General features: G+C 36.6%; 1 protein-coding gene and 1 non-coding gene across 3 annotated transcripts in view; one reads left to right on the forward strand and one right to left on the reverse strand.

Annotated features, from left to right (window-relative positions):
* The first annotated feature begins 29 nt into the window (after window positions 1-29).
* Window positions 30-19697, forward strand: part of LOC119542288 (programmed cell death 6 interacting protein) — a 126679-nt gene continuing 107011 nt past the window's right edge. Inside the window, exons 1-3 of one of the 2 annotated variants that reach the window (XM_037846913.1) lie at window positions 30-389; window positions 12309-12363; window positions 13847-13916. In XM_037846913.1, coding sequence (XP_037702841.1) covers window positions 181-389; window positions 12309-12363; window positions 13847-13916 — 334 coding nt within the window. In that variant the 5' untranslated portion in view covers window positions 30-180. The remainder of the gene's footprint in view (window positions 390-12308; window positions 12364-13846; window positions 13917-19697) is intronic. The other variant, XM_037846916.1, reaches the window with a different exon arrangement.
* Window positions 4386-4516, reverse strand: LOC119510673. Its single transcript, XR_005211996.1, has one exon. It is a non-coding gene; the product is annotated as a small nucleolar RNA SNORA29 (small nucleolar RNA).

Here is a 19697-nt window from a genome sequence, read left to right on the forward strand (position 1 = left end):
GTCCAGTGTGGAGTGCGCCTGCGCCAGAGCCCCCGGAAGTGGCCAGAGCCGAGGTGCAAGCCGAGCTTACGTCCGTCTGCCCGTTGGTCCGCGGGTCCGCCAGTCCGGTGTCCCGCGCGCCTCGGCTCTCTCTGCCGTCCCGCCATTCTTTTGGCCCTAGTGGCGGCCAAGGCGGTAGCCATGGCGACTTTCATTTCGGTGCAGCTGAAGAAGACCTCTGAGGTGGACCTAGCCAAGCCGCTGGTGAAGTTCATCCAGCAGACGTACCCGAGCGGCGGCGAGGAGCAGGCCCAGTACTGCCGCGCTGCCGAGGAGCTCAGCAAGCTGCGCCGCGCCGCGCTCGGCCGCCCGCTGGACAAGCACGAGGGCGCGCTGGAGACGCTCCTAAGGTAAGCGCAGGGCCGGGCGGGGGTGTTTGTCCGGGGCCTGCAGTCCCCAGCCGGCTCCCTTCTTATCTCCCTTCCCACCTCCCTTCTTTACGCCCACAACCGAGGTCGGTTTGCCCCGCCCTGCCTCGGCCCGGCACGTAGGTGTGGTCTGCATTCCTTGGTGGAGCTGGAGAGGCCCGGCAGGCGGCTACTGACCCTGCCCGCCAGTTCTGCGGGCGCGCCCTAGCCCTTGGCTGGTTGGAACTCCATCGATCGGATACTTGGAAAGAATAGCCAGCCACGTACTGATCTCGCCACATTTACTCAGAACTAGTTTTTTTTTCACCTTTCTCGGGTCTCTAACTGAAGATCGCTCTCCCAAACCCTCCCCCTGTTTTGGCATCACTGTCTTATGACTTTCTTGGGGGAAATTTAGATTTCATAATAGTAGCTCCTTGGGGGAATTGGGACACTCGACCAGGGTCTGGTCATTACATTATTCACTTGAAATGAGCCATCTTCCTAACTTCATAATCAAATCAGAGTTGGACAGTTCTAAAGGTAAGGAGCTACAGTTATTTGAAATTAAACGTGAGTGACATAATAGAGTTCAGTTATGAACTATGCTTAAAATCAGTTTGTCCGCAAACAGTTGTGCACATAATAGAGTGAATTTGTTATTAATTTAGCAAATGCTTCTTCAGCTTTCCTGTGCTTTATAAGGGTTCCTTTTGTGGTACTTCCCCGTTACTACGAGAGAAAGTTTTAGTTTAAAAAGTTCTTTGACCTACTTTGTTAATGATCTCATTTCTTACCTGTAATAAATTCTCCTTGTTTGACGGGAGAAACACTGTATTTAGGATGCAAGTAGCAGAAACCCAGACTAAACCAGTTTAAGCTAAGAAAAGACTTATTCTGGTAACTGAAATCTCAAGGAATATTGCATCTTTGGTTTTGGGTATCACTGGACGCTATCCTATCTCCGTTATAGTTTCTTAGGTGAGCTTTGTTTATGTAATGGGTGAGATGACCACCAGCCGCTCTAGGGTAATTATAATGGTCTATAAACACACAGAATCTTACAGAAGAAAATGCTTTTCTCCTTAGCACTGGCAAAAGTCCGTGGGAGGCTTTTGACTTGGCTTGGGCATATTTATAATGGTGAGAAATGGGCTAATGTAGTTGCCATATCTTGGTTACCAGGTGGGTTTAACTCCTTCATCCCCCATGGAGCAAGCAAAAGTGGTGTGGACTGGGGAAGGTTTGGTTTTCCAAAGGAAGGAATACTGAATAATAGGTGGCTCAGAGAGATTGTGACTCCTTGATGTCAATTTTAGTGATAAGTTTATTGGGCTGCAAGGATTATTAGTCTGATACATAGTGTAAGCATTTTTTAAGTTAATGTAGGAATATTTATCCATTCATTTGATGTAACATATTTTTTAGTTTTCAAAACAGTTTAGGAAACAATGTAGACATAGCATTCAGTGAGGATTTTCCTTTAGTCATATTAAAAAAGCGTGGTTGGGGTATATGAACAAACCCTACGATAAAGTCTTGTTGCATAAATGAGATTTGGTCTCAACTCTTCAGAAGCTTGGGGTCAGATGTTCATTCACATCAATATCTTATTTTTAAATAATTTAATGTTTGGATAATTGTGTAAATTGATCATTAATTTACTTCTGTTTTTAACTTGAACTTTGAAATAACCTTTTTGAAAAAGAGGGTTTAAATTGATTCCTAAAGAATAGAAAGAAGTTAGCTTAATAAGTACTGGTAACACAGTTCCATGCATTACTTCAGTGATGAGTTCGTTTATTAACTTGTAGATGATCTGTTATAGTTCTCTAGAATATGTACTTATGTGTATGATATTCATGATAATGATTCCTTAAAAACTCAGTTACGTGGTGTATCCTTTATAAAATGGCTTTCATTAAAAATTGACTCGAAGTGCCCCCTGGATGAAGCTTAACTGGTGAATTTTACTCCAAGTTGATCATGTGGGAGACACTCCAGATGTCATCTGTTCTTCTGTGGTGATCAGTTTCTTCATAGAGGGAGGAAGTCTGCTTGTCAGGTTCTTGAAGTTTCATAAAGGAGAAGGGAGCTTGGGGATTTCAGCAATCATGTATGCAGTCTTTCACATTATCTCTTTAATTTTAGTATGGCACCTGTATTAGGGTTAGGTTCAGTTAACATTTGTTAGATCCCAGTTTAAATCAGTGACTTAAATGCGTTATTCCTCTGTAAAAGGTTGGCATGTAGGCAGTCCAAGGCTAGTATGGTGGTTCCATGAAATTCATCGGAGCTCAGATTCCTTCCAGCTTTCTGCTCCATGAAACCTCGAGTATTGTCCTTGTTCTAATGTTTCAGATAGCAGTCATACCCTTGTTTCAGGATGGAGGAGGGGACAAAGGAGGCAGAGGACTCAACCTTCAGGATGTTTCCTAGAAACTGCCTCACAAGCCCTCTGTTCATTTGTTACTGGCCATTATGTAGTCAGTCATATGTCAACACCTTATAGAAGGGATGCTAGGAAAAGGAGTTTTTCTTATGGATAGTCGTATACCTACCAAAAATCCTGGGGTTCTGTTTCTAAGGAAGAAGGGGTGAACTGATGATGTAGGTTGGCATTTAGCACACCCTATCACAGCCTCTCAACCCCCACTATCCCCAGTTAGCAAGCTCTATCCCTATCTTAGTTGTGCTTGATATCCTTAACATTCTTTTCCAGCCTCACACTGAACTCCTGTCTTCAGAGGTACTTCTTGTTTCTTAATTCAGATCTTTTTCTGCCGTGATTTGTTTTCTCCTCTAAGGCAGCTAGATTTCAGCTTTCTCTGCTCTACTTCATGTTTTCACTTTTCCACCTCACACAGTTTTGTTGAAATCTTTTGTATACTGTTGTGTCCTTTCCCATTCTCTTTGTCCTTGTGTATTTACGTCTTTTAAAAATTTTATTCTCATTTTAGTGGAGTTTTGGTAGTGAGCAGAGAAGGGTGTTTCTTCATATTTCTTTAATTTCTTTAATTGGAAGAGGGTCTCTCCATTTTCAGTTCACCAGGATGGTGGGTGGTATCAATTTACATTAACATTAGAAGGAATATGGGAGTTTTTCATTCCTCCACATTGGCACTAGCACTCACTGATTAATAATTAAAATTACTGCTTTTTGCTAGTCTGATAGGTGGGTAATGGCACCTTGTTTTAGTTTGCATTGCCCTGATTTCTTTGTCGTTTATCATTCTTAGATTTGCTGGCTTCTTAGTTTCTTTTTCTGTGAATTGTCTGTTCCTTTCCTTTGCCCATTTTTTATTGGGTTGCTGGTTTTTTTCTTCCTGATTTGTAGGAATTATCTGGATATTTATCCTTTTAGCATTATATATGTTGAAAATATCTTTTATCTGTTTCTTGTCTTTTAATTATGCTCACGGTATCTTTTGTTACACAGAAGTTTTTGCAGAATGACTTAGGCTCCTTATAATCTGTAGTCTCGTTTCTTTCTTATTCCTAGTATTGTGTATGTTTAATGTGTAATTTCCTCTCCCTTGACCAGATGTGCTAAAAGTTTAGAGGTACCTTTTTCTTAAGAACCAAGTCTGTGTTTTCTGCTGTCACTCATTTCTTTTTTCCTTTATTTTTTGTATTGAAAGGTTTGGTTTTCCATGTTTTCTGTTTTTCTAATAAATATATTTAGCACTGTAAGTTTTTTTTCTGAATCTGCTTTCCTTGTTTCCTACTGGTTTTGATATGTAGCATTTAAAAAAAAAATAAGTTCAAACTTTATTGGACCATAACAAGGATACATTTCAATGATTTTGGAAGACAGATATCTTAGCAGCATTAATCAGGCAATCTTTACCAAGTTCATCTGTGTTAATAATTATGTTTTCACTGATGTAATGCACTGCTTCCCTGTTTAAATTGTGAGGAGGAAACACGTAAGTTTACTATTCAAACTTTTCTGGTTTTATCAAGTTTAATACATAGTATCAGAATGTCATAGGCACTAGTTTTCTGTTCAGCTGTTTCATATAGGAGGAGAACACAAAAAATCCTCCCTCTTCAGTTCATGGTAATTTTCATCTATCCCATAAGCATAGCTACTAAATTAAGAAAAAAAGTAGTAGTCAAATGGGAAAGATATGTAGCATTTTTGTTGAAATTTGTAATTTCAGTTTTGTTTTCTGCTTTAACCCAAGCGTCATTTGTATAGGGTATGCAAAATTTCCAAACAGATTTGTTACTCATCCTTTTGTGGTTAAGATCTAATTTGTTGCATTATGGTAGTATCTTTTTCATTAGTAAAATGAAGTTGATGGAGCTAGTCTGAAATATTTTCCAAGTGCTAGTGTTTTATAGATCAGATAAAAAATATTGATATTTCACTTTCCTTCACAACTTGTGTTTACATTCTCATTACTAGTTGGGTGTGAAGGTATTGAGATAATATTAGCACTAATGAGACTGCTGCAACTTATCAAATACTAATGAGGGTCTATGTGAACTACACTATGGGAGATATTATAGAGACTATAAAGATGAATAATGCATGGCCTTCATCTCAACAATTGTCTCTAGTTGCAAGACTTTAATTTGGCTGTGTACTTTGGTTCTGCATAGAAGAATAAATATGAAAATTTGAAGGAAGATTTAAAATTTTATTTGCTTTTCTGTACTTTGATTTTTCTAATGTTTAGTAAATTAAATAGCATGTCAGGACTATTATCATTCTGTGTAACCTCAAAGAAAATCTGTTTTGTGGGTATTTATTTTGTAAGGTAGTTTAAGCCCACATAGCTAACTTCAGGACAGAGGTTTACAAAGATCCTAACCTTTTGACTCTGTCTGGTTACTTTCTACCATACTCTGATGCAGTGTGCTTCAGTGAAGATTCTTTTTTGATGACGTTGATAAATTGGATAAACTGGGTAAATGAAGATGTACAAAGATATGGTTCAGGAAGGATCTGTTAATTCCAACCAATATTGGGCCTAGCTCTTCTGATTCTTTGATTGGGATCTAGGGTTATGTGAATTTGCATTGCAGTTTCACTTTGGCTAAAGTGGATTGGTTGTTCTTGAGACTTACACTTCTCCTCCCTTAAAAAATCTTCTTTAAATCTAGAATTTCTAATTTGAATTTATCCTAAACCTATTTATGATAAATTCAATGATATGCATTCATTTCCTAGTTTTTTTCTCCCATGCGTGTGTTCTAAAAAATTTTATTGGAGTAGTCTATATAACATTAGATTTGGTATTTAAACCATTTTTTAAGTGTACAATTTAGTGGCATTAATTACATTTACAATGTGTGCTACCATCACCACCATCCATTTCCAAAACTTTTTCATCACCCAAAACAGGCACTGTCCATTTAGCAGTAACTTCCCATTCCTCCTTGCTCTAAACCCCTGGAAACCTCTAATCTACTTTCTGTCTCTGAATTTGCTTATTCTAGGTACTTCATATAAACGGCATCATACAATCATTGTCCTTTTGTGTCTGACTTATTTCACCCAGCATAATGTTTTCAAGGTTCATCCGTATTATATACATATGTTCATCCATATGTATCAGAACTTCATTCCTTTTTAAGGCTGAATGGTATTCTGTTCTGTGGATATATTCCATTTCATTTATCTATTCATTTGTCAATAGATATTTGGGTTGTGCTCCAAGAGATTTAAAAATTGCATCTTTGTATATATTTGCCTCAAATGATTGTGTCTTATAAAATATTGGAGAACATGTAAAAACATTTCCACATAGTTGCAAAATAATAATCTGTTTCTATTTATTGTACATATACTATGTGTCCAGGCATAGACTGTTTTATGAAGTTGGTATATATTGTATCACTTATTCCTCACACTTAAATGAAGAATTAGCCTCACTTTAGAAGGAGTTGAAGAGATTGAATAACTTGCAAATAATCTCACAAGTAATGGTTGGTGGAGTTAGTATTCAAACTCAGGGTTGTCTGACTTGCAACCCTGAGTTCTGCCCACTGTGGCATAATTCCTTTTAAGTATGTTTAGGAAATTATTGTTGATTAAAAATCTCACTTATTTCTAAAATAAAATCTATAAAGATGCAGATTCTTTGTAACATTATTTCTCATAATGTACTGTGTTTGCCAGCCATCTGGCTCAGCATACTGGTTTTCCATCATCCTAACGCTGAAAACCTGTGGACTAGGGCCACTTTGTTAGAGGTAGATCCTGGACTCGAGTCTACTGATACTGTAAAGTGCTTAAGTGATAAGGAGAAGAATATGGTAGATGCTCATGTTTCTGTTATTACCTGCTCCAGAGAATTTTGGTATCTGAGATCTAGGTAGAACCATGGAAGGTGACATGGAAGAATTATATCAAAGGTGTAGTTCATTGTATTTGGTTTTCTGGAAACAGCATTTTGCTTGTCATAACTGCAGTTAGCAATGGCTGCTTTCTTTTGTAAAGCATTAATTGATCTCTCTAGTTTTCTTGGAAATTGCTCCATCCTAGTCAGACATTGTTGCTTTTCAGTGATTGCCTTCCCATTGTACTCTTATTTTAATTTCCATAACCCATCTTAAGCAGCAATTTTACTTTGAGTATTCTATCACATAGTTGCTAGCCATTTAATTATTGGATATAAATGCACCGTTTCCCCACATAACTCAAGTTTTGAGAGTTGACCACAAATGATTTGCAGTGAAGAGAGTAGGTATTAAAAAAATTCAGTGCATTCTGTTTAGATTTAGCCTGTTTCTTTTCCTGATCCACTTGCATAGCAGGTACCTTGCTTCATCTACTTCTTCTTTTCTTACTCTGTAGCATGAGTTGGCAAACTAAGACTTCCCCACTGCCTGATTTTGTGTGGCCTTTGGAACTACTCCAGTGGGTTAGCGCTGTAAGCCTTGGACACCTAGCTGAGGTAGTCCCTGGTTCACTCCCAGTGCCTCCTTCAGGCCAGTGGCTGTGCCTCACTGCTGGCCAGGGTGTGCAGTGGTGCTACCTGTATGTTGGAGACTCTGCTTTTGGCAACAGCTTGACACTGAATGGTGAAATCTCAGTCTGGGAATTGGCAACTCAACAAATTGCCTCTCCTCCAGTTAGCTGTGTCAGCTCTGTCAGCTTCCTAAGTTCAGATGGCTGTACCTCCCTGGGAAGAGAGAGGGTGTGCTGGAATCTGAGGCAGAGGGTGACTACAGTGACTGCTACCCCCATTCCTTAGGCCCCTCTTCTTCAATCTGGAGACACTTCCTTTGGAGAATATCTCCAGCTGATGGCATTTGCGTAACTGTGAACATAGTATACTACCATCCAAGATGGCTCAACCCAGGCAAAAAGAGTGGGGCATGGCAGGACTTTTCTCTTGTTATGTAAGTACTTATGTACTAGCCTTCATTTTGCCTTTTGGCTGGCAAAGTCTAAAATAGCCCTTGTCAGAAAAGTTTGCCAGCTCCTTGCTTTATATTTGTGTAGCACACTGTCACTTCAGGGCCTTGGCACTTGCTGTCCCCTTAGGGTCAGTTCTTTGGTAGCTCTTGTTCATTCTCAAAACAGAGATAAGAAACAATGATAAGAAAAAAGTTATTTTTTTCCGAAAACTTGCATTTTACTGATTCATTTGCTTGGAGCTAGCAATAAAACTGAGTGAACAGACCCACTTTCTGCCCTCATGTAGATTAGAATCCTGTAGGAGGTAAGACGAAACAATCCCCACACGTAAATATATGATTATGAACTATGATAAGTTCCATGAAGGAAAAGTTCCGGGGCCAAGAGAATATGAAGGGGAGGAGATTACTAATGAAATTGGGGCCAGATTTGACTGTTTTTTTTTTTTTTTTTTTTTTAATCACTTCTGTCGGCACTGTGGACCACCATCACCTCTTAACTTGATTACTAGTTAGTAACTACCTAACTGTTTTTTTCTGTTGGCCATGCACCCCTGCAGTCACTACATAGCAGCCATAGTGATTCTATTAAAATAAATTAGATTGTGCTATTCTTCTCTTCTGACCCTTTTGATAGCTTCCTTTCTCACACTTTTTAGTAAAAGACAGAATTCTTACAGTTGCATGCAAAGCATCGTTACTTCTTAAGTTCATCTCCTACTATTTTCTCCCTTGCTCACTCTGGCCAAGTGGGTCTCCTTGCCATCTCAGGTACATTCTTCGGCAGACTCTTGCCCCATTGTCTTGGTGCTTGTTGCTCCTTAGGCTGGTCTTGCTCTTCCCTCAGATATCTGCCTGGTTAACTCTATCACCTCCTTCATGATCTCTATCCCTGCTATTAAAAAAAAAAAAAAAAAAGTTTTGTGTTTGTCAAATGACCACATTCCTTAAAACTTCAACCTTCTGCCCCCACTCCATGCACACATCTTATCCCTCTTAGCTTTTAATTTTTCTCCATAATACATATTTTATTTATTTATCTTGTTTATTGTCTGTCTCCCCCTCTAAAAGTAAGCTTCACAAGGGCACCAATTTTTAAATGTTTTATCTACTGCTGAATTTGTATGTCCCAGAACAGTCTGGCTCAAAGTAAACTGCTAGTAATTGTTGAATGAATAAATGAAGAAAGGATTCCTTGAGAACATGTCAGCCTGGACAAGAAATGTGAGACATGATGATGGAAAAAATTTCAGATAAAGAGAAAAATACGAGTGAAATTGTACGCTTTGTATGACTGTATGGTATGTGACTGTATCTCAATAAAATTGAACTGTTAAAAAATAAAAAAAAATGAGTGAAGCCCTTGAATCGTAAGAGAGCATAGAATTCAGTGACTAAATTCATATTGAATATTCTGAGATGAAGCTGGAGAGTTGGATGATGACAAGATAATGCAAGATAAGTATAAGTATAATGGGAATCCATTAAAGGGCTTTGAGCACTTCATGCTTCAGAGTTTATTTTCTAAGGACAAGGATACTCTCCTACTTAACCATAGCATAAGTTTCAAAATGAGGAAATGAAAATTGGTTCAGTATTACTGTTTAATCCACAGAACTCATTCAAATTTCACGGATTCTCCCAGTAATGGCATTTATTAGGTCCAGGATCTAATTGAGGATCGTGTGTTACATTTACTTGAAATGTCAGCATGTCTTTTTATAGTCTCCTTCAATTTGAAACAGTTCGTCATTTTTTTCTTAGCTTTCACAACCTTGACATTTTTGAAGAGTACAAACTAGTTACTTTGTAGAATGTCCTTCAATACAATAAGAGTTTGTCTAATATTTATTTATGATTTATGCATTTTTGGGCAGGAATCCCATAGAAGTGATGCTCTTTTTTTTTTTCTTTTGCTCTGTTCTTTTTAATGCACATCAGGAGGAAGAACATAGAACATGATGTTGATTTGTTCCATTACTGGTAATGATTAGTTTTTATCACTTGGTTAAGATGGTGTCTACTAGGTTTCTAAACCTTACAGTTAGTAAGTATGTTGTAATTTTATTAGTAATTGATAAGTATTTTGAGGGGAGATACTTTGAGATTATCAATATCCTCTTCCTCATCAAACTTTCATATTTCATGAAAAAATGGCAAGTGTTGGGGAGGATGTGGAGACATCTGGAACATTCATGCATTGTTGTTGGTGGGAGTGTAAAATGGTGCAATTTCTTCTGTTACAAACAGTCTGGTGGGTCCTTAAAAAGTTAAGTGTAGAATTACCATATGACCTGGCAATTCCACTTCTGGGTATATACTCAAAAGAATTGAATTCAGAATTGAGCAGGTATTTGCACATTGATGTTTATGGTGGTATTATTCACAGTAGCCAAAATATGGAACCAACCCAAGTGTCCATCAACAGATGAATGGATAAAAAAAACCTGTGGTATAAGTATATATACACAGTGAGTATTACTCAGCTATGAAAAGGAATGGAGTTCTGATACATGAGACAACACGGATGAACTTTGAAGACATTGTGTGGTATGAAATAACCCAGACACAAAAGAACAAATACTGTATGATCTCACTGACATGAAATAATTAGAATAAGCAAATTCATAGGGTCAGAAACTAGAATACCAAGAAATGGGTAATTAATGCTTAATTGGTACAGAATTTCTGTTTGGGGTGATGGAAAAGTTTTGGTAATACATGGTACTGATGATACAGCATTGTGAAAGTAATTAATAGCACTGAATTATATATTTGAAAGTGGTTAAAAGGGAAATTTTAGGTTGCATATATGTTACTAGAGTAGAAATTAAAAACAAAACACACCAGAGGACTGTAAAACACTGAACCCTAATGTAAACAGTGGTAGTTAATAGAACCACTATTAATATTCTTTCATAAATTGTAACAAAGATACTACACTAATGGTAAATGTTAATAATGGTGGGGGTTAATCTGGGAATCCCGTATTTACTGCATGATTTTTCTGTAAACTTACAACTTCTCTAATAAGAAAAATTAAAAAACTTTCTTTTTTTTAGCATCCTTTGATCAGATTATCTTATTCTGAAAGGTGTCAAATGGCAATGTCTCCATTTCTTCTGGATTTATTAGTTTTCATTCTACTGTACGGTAGAGTTTTCCCTTTTCACCTATTTATTTTGTTTATATCAGTTTGGTGTTCTTATTTTCCTCAATGGGTTATAATTCATTACTGTTACTTATTTATTGGCTGTTGGGCGCCTTCAAGCTAGTTCTTGTGTCCTTTTGACATGTCCTTACCATTTTTTAATACTTCTTACTTTCTCACATAAGATGTTTTCAGTTCATCTTAAATTTTTCCTGCCTCAGCCTTTTTTCATTTCTCTAAGGTGTACTGACTCCTATTAATGCATAGCATTATTTAGCCGGACACTGGGTGTGCTTATTGGTATTGAGATGTCATTCCCTCTAGATCCTCTCGTGTATACATTTAGGAAATACATACATACACAGATACAGTTATACTTGTTTTTGTATTTCTCCAGTATATTAAAAACGTTAGTTCACACTGTTACCTCTAATTCCAGTGCCAACCAACAGAGTTATTCTATCCTTCCTTCTTCCCATATTTGTATTTCCCTTCTCTGACCTTGAGAAACCTGGCTATTATTTTCAGTGTATTTACTCATTTGCTCAGTTTTTCATCTGTAACCAAATTTGTGGCTATGGCAGCCAAAAGCTTGGTCTCAGACATGCTGTCTGACCCCCTCACCCTCACCCCCATCTGAAAACTTGGCCCCAAAAGTACCAATGGAAAGATTGCCCTGATGAAGGAGGAGTATAAGGGAAAGAGGAAAGACTAGAGGCTAGTTAGAAAGCTTGGCCTTGACAACCCCCGACCCCCGCTCCCAATACCTTACTAGCTGAAAGCTAGTCCTGGTGAGGGGGAAGATTACTTCACGTTTAATGAAGATCATTCTTGCTGCTGTATGGAGAATAGATTTGAAAAGAATGAGAAAGAAAACAGGGAGATTGGCCAGGAAACTTTTGGATTAGTCAACCTGAAAGAGAGGGTGATAGCTTTGATGGGCTGTGTGGCAGTGGTAGGGATGGTCAGAGGTGGACATACCCAAAACATGTTTGAAAGTGGGTAAACCTGTTTTTAATCAACACTTTACCAGAGATCCTAATTTGTCAAATGGATATAAACATAGTTATCCTAGCAAGAAACAGTGTTTTAAGAAATAGATTGTTTTTCTGGGCCCATGTTAGTTTGCTTTTAGCCAAAAATAGTTGATAAATATTTTTCTGTGGTGGTGGGTATAAGTTTTTTGTTTTGTTTTTTTTTAAAACAGGTTTTTCATTGCTTACGTTTTAGTTCCTGGTTTACCATTAACCTTAAAATAGCTGATAGAATTAGACATTTGGGACACTCAAAGTAAGCATAAGTAATTTTTACATATTCTTAAACCACTTGAATTTACATAAACAATGTATATAATATTTAGCTCTGGTGATTATTAATTTTGCTCTGTGTTTTAGATATTATGATCAGATTTGTTCCATTGAACCCAAATTTCCATTTTCTGAAAATCAGGTAAGTCATTGGTTTTAATTTGTTTTAAAGTTATATGGTAATGGCAAGTCACCATTTCCTTATGTTGTTGTTTTATTGAAATAAGTTATGCTTCTTGAGTATCTTAAGGTTTCTGTAATGTGAGTTTTATAGATATTAAAACTTTAGGCCCATCTGATATGTACCTATTCCCTTCTGAAAAAATAGTCTACTGGAATTCTGTTTATGCCATTCCTTGGTCACTTTGGGGTTATGTAGAGTCTTATACTGCATTTTGTATCAACAGGCTTTGTTGGCTGATTAGTATAATCCTATACGTCCTTTTCCTGAACCTTTACAGAATTAAGGAGGAAACTCTAATTCAGGGAGTATTAGTCTCAGTTTATGTACTTAAAAATTATTGGCATAAGTTTACATTTGCATATAAAAGCTGCAAATGCTGTTATGATTAGATGTTGCAATATAACTGTCAATTTTATTCTCTCCTAAGGATAAATGTTGAAAATGCTGAAAATGTTGATAATTTCTTACAGTTTTATTTGGGCAACTTGTTAAAAGCTTTAAATTTCTGTGACACCTGTAAATTTTAAAATAGCATAAGAAAAATATTTTAACCATTCTTGTGTTAAAGTTTTTATAGGTGAAATAATATGTGTCTGAGATTTCCTTTAAAATATTCCAGGAAAGCAGTATATGTGTGTGAGGGGGTTGCAGGGAGTAGAGGATTGATGAACTAAGAATTGCAAAAAGTTGAAGCTGATGAAGAGGATGTTTGGGTTCATTATGTGTTATTCTTTCTCCTTTTGTGATTGTTTGAAAATTTCCCTAATACAGAGTTAAAAAAAAGTATTTGTATTGGATCACAATGAATAATTTAAATGAGGCTAAGTTCTTTTTACTTTGCTATGTGGAAACTTATGTGGAGCAGAGTGAGATACAGGTTTATTTTTATTACGTTTTGTGTTGACAATAACATAAATACAGAAAATTGAACAATATGTATGTAGCTTGAATCTTCACAAAATGAATATACCTGTGTAACCCTACCCAAATTGAGAAACAAAACGTTACCTTGTCACATTTCCCAAAGATAAGCATTCTATTTCTGCCATCATGGAATAGCTGTTTTAATTTTATCTTTTGGGAAACCTTTAGTACTTATTTGTTGCCTTTGCTTCTCTTGGCTTATTTGACAGGCATTTAATAAGTGCCCCCTCTGTTTATAAAGATGAATAAGATAGTTTTTTGTGGAGGAAACAAAATATATGTACAATTACTGAGGCAGAATGATCATTTGAAATATCTTAATGACCGATATATATTTTTTTTCTTTCAAATTTACTATTCTGGAAAAGGAAAAGGAGGTGATAGGTTAGAGAAGAAAATGTTTTAGACAGGTTGAAGCTTTTTTCCTTTTTCTCATTTTGGATTTTTCTTGAGAACAGACTCTATTTGATGAGATTCAGGAAGGTGACATCATTTTCTATTTTCTCTTTCTATCCAGATCTGCTTGACATTTACCTGGAAGGATGCTTTTGATAAAGGTTCACTTTTTGGAGGCTCTGTAAAATTGGGTATGTAGCTCTTATAAAAATAACATGATTGGAAACTTGGTCTAAACACATTGTTTCGAATTATATTTTTAAAATTGTTCTAATGACTCTTTGTGAATACTGAAGTTTTTTAGATCTCATTTTCTTTTTAACTTCATTTTTTAATATAACTTCCAGATATTTCCAGAGAGCCTGCATCTTGCCAGACACTGTCCTAGTTATAAAAATGAATAAGACACTGTCTTTTCATTTGTACTCAGACCGGTTGGGAAGACAGTTGGTCATTCTGAAATGTAATATGTATTATACCAGTCTATGAACAAACTTAGGAAGCTTAGATGAGGAAGCAGTTAATTCTGCCTATTGAAAGCAAGGGGTGTTTGAGTTAGGCTTTGAAGGATGAATTTGATTTTTCCAGGTAGGAAATAACATTATGGGTAGAACATCATAATGAAAATTGCTTAAGTGTGAAGGTTTTTTGATGTACCAGCAAGTTTATCCTTTCTGCCTCCATTTTCTCATCTATGAAGTGCAATTGATACTATTTATTTCTCTGAGTTCTTGTGTGGATTAATTGAGTGAATACATGTAAAGTGCTTAGAATAGTGCTCAGTAAGTGTTAGTTGCAGTTAATAATAACAGTATATGCTATATACATATGATATGCACATATAATATACATTAATACATATAGTACATATTGTATAATACATATTAATATAGTATTGATTATTGTTATGACTTGCAACTGTAGATTGAATTTTGGATATGAAGGTGATGAGATTGGAAAATAGATTCTGTAGAGTTGCAAATGTCATACTCCTGAATTTGAACTCCTGAATTTGAACTCTTTGTCTCATATATTATTAGCTAACATTTACTGAACACTTATTCCACGCAGGCACTGTGGAAAAGGCTTTACATATATTATTTACTGAACTCTCTTAGTAGCCTAACGAGAAAAGGCACTGTTATACCAGTTGAGCACACTGATTTAGAAAGGTTGAGTGACTTTCTAAGATCCTGTGACTTGTCTATAATGAAGCCGGGATATGAATCCAGAAAACCTAGTTCCAGAAATGGAGGGAAACAGACCAGTTAGGAGGCTGTTGAGAGATTGTGAGGTTAGAGAAATAGTGTATATGGGTCAGAGGAAAAGGGATGGGTTTGAAAGAGATTTCAGAGGTAGAATTGACTGGATTTGCTGCTGTCAGAGGGAAGAGTGGGAGTTGAGGATTGACTCTGAGACTTATAACTTGGTTTGTCTTGTTATTACAGACCTACAGGTACTACTTATAAGTATCTTCTGAGGTGTGTCATGAAAGATGTAAAGATTAAGAAGTCCCTGAGAATCTTTTGATTGCATGTAGGAGGAAGAAAACTGTTGCTTGGTTAGAGAAAACACATTTTAGGCAGGTTGAGTTTGACTTTCTGTGTTATATGTGGGTGGAAATTTCTTTCATACTTGACAATAGGGATTTAAAGCTCAGAGAGGTAACGAGATTGATTTGGAAACAATTACAATTACGTGGTAAATTTATCCCCTCTGGTAGACTACAGAGTGAGAGAAGTGTGCAAGCCAGAGCTAGGGAGTATACCATTTAGGGGAAATACAGAAAGAAGTTCCCAGGAATGAAGTTGAGAAAGAGGTTCAGTTCTTGGAGGAATTAGGGAAGATAGAGACATTGAAGTGAATGCAGGAAGAATTTCAGAAGTGATGCACAAACCCAAACATGGCAGTATTTTAGAATTACCTGGGGAAAATTTTAAAGATAAGAATGCTGGATGTGGTGGGACAAAATTTGAGGGTGGGGCATTGGAATTAGTATCTTTGAAAACATCACTAGGTGAATCTGATGATCAACCAGGTTTGAACATTATTGACAGAGTACTTGTGGCAGAGGCCAAGTCGTAAGGTTGGAGAAGCCACTGGATTTGGTAGTGAGAGAAGTTTCAGTAGGGGCATGCTGAAGATGCCAAATTATATCAGGTTGAGGGGTGCATGGGAGGTAAGGAAATGGAAACAGCAAATGTGGGTTGCTTGTTGGAGAAATTTTGTAATGACGATTTGGGGAGAAAGGGAGCATGATACTGAGGGTTAGGCAAGGTCATGCTGAAGTATATTGGTAGGCTGAAAATAAGGAGCAGATAGTGGGAGAACTCAGAGATCCTTTGAGATTAATTATTTGATGAACCAGGTTCCTGGAAGAAGTGGGGAGCAAAAAAATTGAGAGTGTAAATAAAGCAGGGAGTAGTTCATCAAGTCATTTATAGTATCAACAATCAGGAGTTAAATGTTCTTCAGTAGTAGCGTCTTGGTTAAATAGAGCATGGACTGCCCATTCATTAGAATACTGTGGAATTTTAGACTACTAAGAATGATAATGCAGATATATGTTGACATGTGAAGCTATATCCATAAAATATTAAATAAAAGGTCTGTAACAAATCAGAACTGTTGCATTATATAACACCAGGGGCCCCTGAGTTGGCTCCATAGGATGCCATTCCTGTAGAACCAGTGTAAATGCTGCTACCTGGAATTGTGTAGTTCAGCAACTCAAGTATGGTATCCCATTTTTTTGCCAACATATATGTAATTAATTTGTGAAATTATTCACCAAAACATTACTTGTTGTTATCTCTGGGATGCAGGATATTTGGTGATTTTAAAACTCATTTTCTTTTGTAGGTTTTTACAATATTTTTTGAATTTTAGAAAAATTATAATCAAGTTGTTGTCATTTTGAAAAACTTAGTGAACAAGAAGAGTTCAGGTAAAAACCAAGAGTAGAGTTGACTATTAAGAAAAAAGAGCCCTTTGAAGAAAGGAGAATTAAATATTAATATAAAAAAACTGGATGATGAAGGACTTTTTTAGTTTAGATGTAGTAGAAGAAATCATAAAGGAAAAAAATGTATGCCACTGTTACAAGGTGTTATTATGGAAAAATATACCTAATGTAAACTATGGATGGTAGTTAACAGTAATATCTTAATATCCTCTCATCAGTTGTTAACAAAGGTACCACAACAATGCTAAGTGTCAGTTAAAGGGAGGTGTAAGGAGTATGGGGTTTTTCTTTTTAGAATAATGAAAATGTCCTCATTGATTGTGGCGATGAATGCACAATTCTGATTATACTGCAAGGCATTGATTATGCACTTTGGTTGGATTGTATAGTGTATGACTATATCTCAATAAAACTGCTTGAAAAAATTAATTACTAGAACGAAAAAAACCACAAACTCTTGTTCATGAGAAATTGTCAATGTAAAATGACAGACTCAACCTGGTATGATAGTGTTTATGGGAAATATAATAGACCAGGATATATATATATAAAATCTGTTACATAAAAAGCTTACTAATTTTATCTGTTGCCTGGAATACCTTTCATTCTTTTTGAAGTCCACTGACTTTTTGTCATATAGTAGATAGTTGCTTTATGTCTAGACTATGACTTTCTTATCCTGCTTTGTGTACGTGTATGTGTGTGTGTGTTAGGAGTTCTAATTGCTCCCCCACCACACACATTCTATGGTTTTATCATATTCTCAAGATTTTCCAAATGCTTAGTCTTATCTATTTCTCTTGTGTTCCATTTTCCTGAGTGACCTCCGTTATGTCTTCTTCTATTTTCTTGCTTCAGTCTGGATGGTTTGCTCTTCTAATGCTGCTGCATAACTGTCCTGACCTGTTTCCTGGTTTTGAGCCATTGTTTTCTGGATATTGTGTCTACTTCTTTTGCTGAATATGTTCTTAAGTAACTTTGTAGAAAAGAAAGGGCAACCTTCTGGACGCCTTCTTTCTGAAATGTCTGTATTCTGCCCTCATATAAATTTGATTTGAAATAGTACCTGGATGCTTAGGTCAGCAACCTCAGAGTCGTCCTTGACTCTATTTAACTTCATTCTCCACATCCAATTAATCAAATTCTATAGATTTTCCTTTAAAATACATTCGAAATCCAATCACTTTTTACCACCTCTACTGCTGCCATCCTCTCATCTGAATTACTGCAGCTGCTACCTACCTTAGTATTCTACCTAAGGTAGGTATTCTACCATTGCTTTACTATATTTTGTTCTTTGCAAGTGGGGGGCAGAGCGGTTTTCTGTTCAAAATTCTGTTGACATCCCATCTCACTCAGTAGAAGCCAAAGGCTTTGCGGCATAAGTCGGATCTCTTTTACCTCTACATTGTCATTGCCTGCCATTTGTTGCTTGTTCACTCCTTTCCAGCCATGCTGGTCTCAGTGTAGATTTGTTGAATTAATTATGTTTTTTCAGAACTTGAAGTCATTGCTTCCTTTTCTTTTAGTATCCAGTGTTACTATGAAAAGTCTGATATTTGTTGTTTTGGAGATGACCTTGTTTTTTTGTTTGTTTTTGTTTTTTCCTCTTGGGAAGATTTTTATGATCTTGTCTTTATGCTTTGTGTTTGTAAACCTCAAAAGATCTAATTGGATCTCATTTTATTCTTTGTTTGGTGTCTGTTGTTCACCTTTTCAATTTGAAAGACTCATGTCTCCCTTCAGTCCTTGATAATTTCCTTGTCTCTTTTCTCTCCGCCTAGAAATGCTTTATTAGTTGGACATTGGCTGTTCTGAGTTATTTACTCATAACTCATATTTTTTTATTGCTTTGAATTCATGTTCTGCTTTCTGGGAGGCTGCATGGATATTATTTTCTAACTCTTAGAAAACTCAGTAAAGTTTAAATATCCAGGAGCTTTTAAAAATCCCCCCCACCCCGCCCCCCAATAACACCCTGTTCTTGTTTTATGGATGTGCCATCTCTTGCTGGAATTGTTTTTGTTTACTCTCGGTTCAGTTTTTCAGTTCACCTTGATCTTTCTTTTGTTGTGGGTTCTCACATCCTGGTTATTCTGCATTTTCCTTGTTTTTATTTAAGAAAGTAGGTTAGAATAGCATGCTATTCTACTTCACATTAGGGTGAGGAGGCTAGGAATGGGTTGGCAGCAAGTGAAAGTTGGCCATTATTACAAGGGAGGCTGCAAAAATGCAGTCAAAGAGGACTTCACTTTATGTTACTACTCTGTGGTACACACACCCAACTGAGTTGTGTTGGTTGTGTTCTGGTTCTCCTAGATGGTTTGTTCAGTGTGTTTTGTAAGGAACCTTCTAATCTTTTTCCCTTGTGGGAATTGCCTGGCATATTATGTAAGGCCTTAGAAGTTACTTTGAATTCTACAGTTAATAGGGCAGTATTGCAAATTCTTGATCAGACTTATATTTTAGCCAGCCTAATCTGCTAGCTTGCTTGTATTGGCATAAGGGAGTAAGGAGTGGAAGGCCAGAGTTTCTTGCATTGAGTCAGATTTGTAGTGATGAGGAACTGGTTTAAATGTTTAAATGGAAATGTGGAAGTAAAGGGAAGGAGAGCCAGAATAATTTTTATTTATTTATTAAAGCAGTTTTACAGAGATATATTTACACACCATACAGTCCATCCAAAGTTGTACAATGAGTGGCTGTTAGTATAATCACAGAGTTGTGCATTCATCACCACAATCAACTGAAGTACATTTTCATTACTCCAAAAATAAAAACCACATACCTATTAGGAGTCACCTCTCAATCCCTCTGTCCTTCCTGAGCCCTACATAACCACTAATCTAATTCTGTTTCTATAGATTTATTTATATTTACATTTCATATATGTGAAATAATGCAATAGGTAGTTCTTTGTGTCTAGTTTCTTTCACTTAGGATAATATTTTTTTTTTAAAAATTAATTTTATTTTCTTTAGAGAGTTTGTAGGTTTACAAAACATCA

The sequence above is a fragment of the Choloepus didactylus genome, chromosome 1 (genome assembly GCF_015220235.1).
Source record: "Choloepus didactylus isolate mChoDid1 chromosome 1, mChoDid1.pri, whole genome shotgun sequence".
NCBI lineage: Eukaryota > Metazoa > Chordata > Mammalia > Pilosa > Megalonychidae > Choloepus > Choloepus didactylus.